We start from the raw sequence: 6,318 nt of genomic DNA on the forward strand, positions 1-6,318 counted from the left end.
TACTGCTGAGAGAATGTGAAGAGTGTGTGTATTTAAAAGATAGGAAGATGATGTGTGTGTGTGTGTTTTAATAGAAAGGAAGATGATGTGTGTGTGTGTTCAATAGAAAGGAACATGGTGTGTGTGTCCGTCCTTGTATTGTTGCCAGGCAGATACAGTCCTCCACATGGCTCACCTCTGACATCAGCGTTTCCTCGCCTCTCTGCTGCCACCACCGCCAGTTTCTCCCCAGCGACTCAAGGCCAGACCCGCCCCCACCCTCGTTCCCTTGTCGCCCAGATACGCTCGACGCACTCTTACCATATCGCTCCCTTCATTAACCGCCCTTTTTTGTCTCCTCCCCGCCCCTCTGTTGTATTTTTACTGAGTCTATTTGTGTGCTATTATGACAGCCGCATGTAAACACTCATCACTCTCGCTGGCGTCTGCCAAATCCTGCAGAGTGGGCCCGGGGTCACTGCAACAATAGTGCACCGCTCGATTTGTTCACTTTTCTTAAGCTTTTAAACTGAAGCTAATATGTTGCACGCTTTGGCGCGATGGATAGGATGGCGCCACCGGCCTCGACCCCAAACAATAAACTGTCCCCTGGGTTTGACTTGTTTCGAGTTTGAACAAGTGTTTCTGTTATTTTGTCCAACCATTTACATCCTGTGAGTCATAGAAACACCTCTCTGAGTTACTGAATACAGTTCAACAGCACTGCAGAGAGCGTCCCTCAAACTCAACTTTAATGAAGGTAGGATTCATACTACCGTAAGAGGCCGCATTGGTTTGAGCTAGGCGTGTTTAATAAACTGGTAACTGTGTGAAAAGAGGATTTTCCAAAAAAGTCTTTGATTATTAATTCGATTTTTTATCCCAATCGGGGTTATTATAGTAAAAAATAAAGGAAAAACCAAGAATATTGTGAATTGACATAATTACATTGGATGATGTTATGCTGCAACTGCCTCACATCAGACACTATTAATATAGGTATAATACAATGATAAAAAAAATTGCAATGTGAAAAAAAGACTCCAGATTTAGATATTGTTTTCACAGTATATTTTTTATTGCACGCTTTTTTGACAACCATCATTTCATAATGCAGGATTATTTTTTCAAATCATGAAAATAATGCACAAATGCACTCTTGATCTGTATGACATCACAGCTCAGCACCATAGTCCGTTTCGCTACCGAATACGACCTCGATCAAATAATAGCTTAAATAAAAAATCAAAAACAATTGCCAGGTAAATTTGGTATTGCATTTTTATCACACAAAGTTCACACATTCACCGAACCATTTTTTCAAATTCAGTTTCCATTCACCTCCATTATGACTCCTGCGTGTTGTGTTGATGCCGGTAAACCTGAAAGATTGTCGCTCACAGTTCGGATGATTAGCAAATGTTTTCTACATGAGTCCGATTTATTAGTCCGTATCAATAACTTTACTACGCAGCTGTGATCAGAGAACGATCCGTCTGGTCTCCTCCGGCCTTTTGTTTGTCACACTTCTCCCTCCAGCTGCTTGATGTCAAAGGTCAATAAAACAGCCATGTCACTGGACTCTCCCGAGGCGGCGGCCAGCTTCAGCGGTTGGAGACCGTTCCCGCTGAAAACCTCGCCCTCCCAGACTCTGCTCTTGTTCAGTTTCAGATCAGTCCGCGTCTCTCCCATCATGCTCACCCTCTGGGCCCCGGGGACCCTCACCCTGAAGCGGACCCAGGCGAGGGGCTCCAGCAGGCCCACGCGAGGCTCAAAGAGCACGCAGCCTTTCCTCCAGGCCGAGTAGACGCTGGGGAACGAGGCCCCCGGCCGGTCGCAGCTGTTCCTTAGAACAAAGTCACACATGGGGCTGAAATCTCCGCCAGGGGTGATCTTGGCGTACAGGCCCAGCCGATACACCCCGGCGTCAGGCAGGCTGACGCTCACCGTCACCTTGCTGTCCGTGTACGTGCTGAAGAGTTGCCGCGACAGCGGGACGCCCGGCGGTTTGTTCTCCTCTCGGCTGAGCACGGTGTGAAGCTCGAGGTCCCGCTGGTTGTGGAAGGTGACGTTACACTTGCCCTGCTGGGTGCTCACCAGCGCTGTCGGGTGGCTGAATTTGGACAGCCCCGCCTCTAACGTGCGGGTCCCCGGGCCGCACGCCGAGCCCAGGTTAGGAGGGTAGAGTTCCTCCCGTCCGACCACCTTCCCTTTGCATTGCAACAGAAAGTTTCCAGCGTTCTGGAACTTGGCTTCTGTCTTCTCGTAGTCTCGCACAAACACCGACAGGCGGTAGAAGCCGCGCACGGGGCACAGGACGTGGCAGGTCAGGACATCCGGTTGGATCTGAGTAGCCAGGCAGCGTTTGGCCACAGCGGCTTCCAGCCCCGGGTGGACCAGTTCGCACAGCACCATCAGAGGCCTGGACGTCTTCAGCGCCAACTCGAAGACGCCTTCTTCGGTCTCGGCGGCCTTGCTGCCCTGGCTGCTGCCCGACACGCCCAGAGCTCCCGCGACGGGCTGCAGGCCCCAAGACAAGAAGGGGTTCTCTGGGATCTCCTCCATGGCCCTGGGGATCGGGCACTCGACCGTGAAGGAGCAGACCCAGATCAGAGACGTGGTGGCCGTTTCAGGCCGGGCAAACACCTTGACGTCGTACACGCCGCTCGCAGGCGGCAGCAGCTGCAGCTTCATGCTGCGGTGGGAAACCGTAAGGAGGCCGAAGGAGGAGTTGCTGCACTCTTTCTGCTCCGGGGCCCCACAATGTAAAAAGTCCTGGTGCTGCGTGATCTCATAGGTAAAAGTCGCTGGCCTGGAGAAGCTGAGGGACACGTTTGCCTCGCCATCATCTGAGAAGGAAACCAGAGTTTTTTTCTCTTTAACTTGAAAAGATTGATCGATAACGGTGGGTGGGCACAATTGCTTGAATCCATTTCACAGAATCAAAAAATATGCACATCATTTGATTTACATCCGGGGTTTTTTTCCGTGCTTAAAAACCAGCAGAGCTGAGGACGAACCTGTGACGATGTGAAAGTGATGAGGCTGAATCAGCCTGAGCCCCATGGTGAAGAAGGCCGAGGTCTTGAACACCCTCCTCTCGAACTCCTCCCGGGTAATGGGCGCATCCAAGAGCTGCCATTTGTCCTCATCGGGGAAGTGCGATTCCACGAATTCCTCTGGGTCCGTTAGGAAATAGAAATCGTCGAACCTTGTGGGGGTGGGGTGGGGGGGGCAACAGATGGTTAGAGACTCAACTCGCAGCTGCCTTTTCACCTGCGTGCGCGTGATTTATAAGGCGAAAGAGCAAACCCAATCTTAGCTTTTATGGAAGCCTTCGCAAACCTTTTGACGAAGCTTTCGCGTTGCACGTCTACTCGGCCGGCTCCCCAACAGGCGTCCAATAGGAACCACTGTCCCCCGAGAAGCACAGAGTTCCACAGGTGATCCGATTTCACATTCTTGAGGCTCTGGCCCTGAAGGTAGCCGACGCCTTTGCTGTAGCCCGGCACCTCTTGGCACTCAATGCCCACCTCTCTGCGAACACAAACCGAACCGAGTATTACATTTATACATTTTAATCCGGTGTGCTTGAGCTCATGGTCAAGGTTATGTTTGTGCGGTGGGTCTGAAATACGGTCACATTATTTCCACTGAAAATATCTTGAACTCCGCAGGGACCAAGGATGCAGCACAATACTGAATAACGAGCCGGAGGAATCTCTAGTAGAATGAGCGCTGAGCTGCTTTTGTGTTTGTACCGACCGCTGAATGAAGAACTCAAATAGAAGAAGAAAAAAAAAGGAATCATATTTTGTGACATGTTTTTTAAATATTTTTCAGTACATGCAGGACGCGGAGACGCGTTTTTATTCTTTCAACATCTCAAACGAGACATCGGGGTTACATGTTGTCGCGTTTACCTGCACATCTCTGAGCAGAGGCTGGAGTAGGCGCAGCACACGCCCCGGCCGGCGGCGATCACCTCCTCCGGGGAGGTCAGCTTCTCTGAGCGGCCGAGGTACCCGCTCACATCATACTCTACGAAGAAAGCATTCCTTTTATTCCTCAACGACGACTAGAGTGCCGCGCAAATGTATTCGTCCCCCTGGGTTATTTGTTTCTATTTCGTTGCACTACAAACAGGAATTAAAATGGACTTTTATTTGGATTTTATGGAACAAATGCACACAAAATGGTACAAATTTGGTGAAGTCCTCTTTTGGCATGTTTGTTGTGCTTTACTTTATTAAACGAATGATTTGACTTCTGAATGTAATCTATAAAGCACTGAATCTTATTTAGAGCCGTCATAGCAAAGGGGGTGAAAACACACACATGCACACACCGCTTTTCAGTTTATTAAGTATATTACTATACTTTGTGTCAGCCCATTACATAAAAATCCCAATAAAAGTAGATTTTAGGGGGAAACAAATGACACAAAACACCTCCTGAAATGTGTTCACAGAACACTTTGTGGAAGTATATGCAGTAAAATACCCACCGATGTTTTGGCACAGCCAGCCCCAGATGGCACGGAGCCTCTCCAGCTCATTTCTGGCTCCGTGTGTGATGCTCTGCACTATCGTCTTCACGTCATACACACACTTTTCCTTCAGCTGCAACACAAACATACACACACACACACACACACACACACACATTCACAGTTAGATACAATGTGTTTTTATGGGTTAACAAGTCCTATAAGTGTTATTCAATATAGGTATCCAAAGATGCCGTCTTTATGGGTTCATGTAAGCCGTCCCCACAGGCTGCCTGACAGCAGCATCCTGTTTGCCAGCGCCTCTCCGTGTCATTTAGTGTTCTGAACAAACCAGGTCACTCTGCTCTGCTCGAGGATGTGAGTGTTGCCTGAGAGCTGCCGTTATGGTTTTATTGCGGTAGATGTTATCATCGCTCAATGCTTCTGCAGAGCTCAGGAACACAAAGATTCCAGCTCTGCTGAGGGTTTGTTTGTGCTGGTTTCTCAGTGAGCTTTGGTTCTGTTTCTATCCTGCTGCACATCTTTCTGTTTAAGATAATAATGTCTGTCGTGCACCGATATTGGCCACTGTTTAGGTTAAAGATTCAGTTTTTATCAATAAGACGCAGATTTGTAAACGTGTTTGCACTTCCTGTGTCGTGTTACACCAGGATGTTCTGTATAAGTGTGTCACCTCTGCTCCGGCCCTGACGACATGAGAGTCCACCCTGTTGAAGACCTCCGAGTTAGTGAACAGGTCCTTTCGACGCCCGCTATTCCCCGCCGCCGGATGGGGCGCCCTCTGTCCCGGGTGTGTTTTCGGCTTCAGGGGCCTGTGCTCCTCCGCCTCCTTCCTCACGGCACTCTTCTTCACCACGGTGATGGTCCTGGCCGCGCTCTCGGACGACAGCTGCCTCTTCGCCGCGGGCCTCTGGTCCTCGCCCTCAACCGTCAGCTTCTCAGACACGCTCGGCCTGGAGGTCGCGGTGCTCTGAGAGGTGCCGCCGCAGACCAGCAGCCGGGCAGCCACCGTGACTCCCCCAGGGGGAGGCTTTGGACTCCCCTGGGCCCGCTTCTCATTCTGTACCAGAGCTCCTGTAATAGCGACGGGGCTCGCTTCGCCTAAGATCCGATTCTCCCGGAGGTCATGGAGCTTCAAGGCCTTCACCTGAACGCATCCCTCCTGGGTCACCTCATCTTGCTGAGAAAGGCGTGCAGCACAGGAGAAGGGGAAGGAGAACTTCTGAATTGCAACTTTAGCTGACATTATGCTGGGAGCATGGCGTCCTCAAAGAGAAGGTAGATACTATTCAAAAAGACAGAAGCCAGTTTCTTTTTAGCCAATACTTCAATATCTGAGCAGGTAGAGCTTCAGTGCCAACACATGGCTGCTGTGATAAAGAGTGATGCAGAAAGTACATTCTATATAGTACATTCTGCGTAAGACAGTGATGAATTGGCAATTATACCATGGCTATTCATGACCAGAAATTAACGCAAAGGTTGGAATCATTAGTCACTGTCACAGCGACCAGCGCAAAGAAAGTCAAAGCCCTCACCAGATTAGTATATGACCTTATAACTTCCTGTATGTGATAAACCTGCAAATAAATGGCCGGTTCAACGCGTCCTGAAAAAATGAACAACTTGTGTGGACGCACCGGTGGAAAAATGTTGTAATTATTTTTGGCCGTTTGGCACAGCGGAGACAGCGTCCTCCAACCGGATGACCCGGGCCGAAGCCCCAGTGTTGGACAGTATCTGCCAAGGCTCAAGTGTCCCCCAGAGGAGCCACTAAGTCCTATCAGTTCCTCAGGCACTAAACCCTGACCTCTGACCTTCCTGGAGTG

At 49.7% G+C, this 6,318-nt stretch overlaps 1 protein-coding gene across 1 annotated transcript; it reads right to left on the reverse strand.

Moving 5' to 3' along the window:
• Positions 1 to 1,500: 1,500 nt before the first annotated feature.
• On the reverse strand, positions 1,501 to 5,735 carry ky (kyphoscoliosis peptidase). Its single transcript, XM_034563534.1, has 6 exons — positions 5,163 to 5,735; positions 4,487 to 4,601; positions 3,903 to 4,020; positions 3,325 to 3,516; positions 3,000 to 3,190; positions 1,501 to 2,828 (listed from the first exon to the last, which is right to left on the reverse strand). The coding sequence occupies exons 1-6, from the start codon at positions 5,733 to 5,735 to the stop codon at positions 1,501 to 1,503; spliced, it is 2,517 nt and encodes an 838-aa protein (XP_034419425.1).
• Positions 5,736 to 6,318: the final 583 nt, after the last annotated feature.

Source organism: Cyclopterus lumpus, chromosome 22 (genome assembly GCF_009769545.1).
Source record: "Cyclopterus lumpus isolate fCycLum1 chromosome 22, fCycLum1.pri, whole genome shotgun sequence".
NCBI lineage: Eukaryota > Metazoa > Chordata > Actinopteri > Perciformes > Cyclopteridae > Cyclopterus > Cyclopterus lumpus.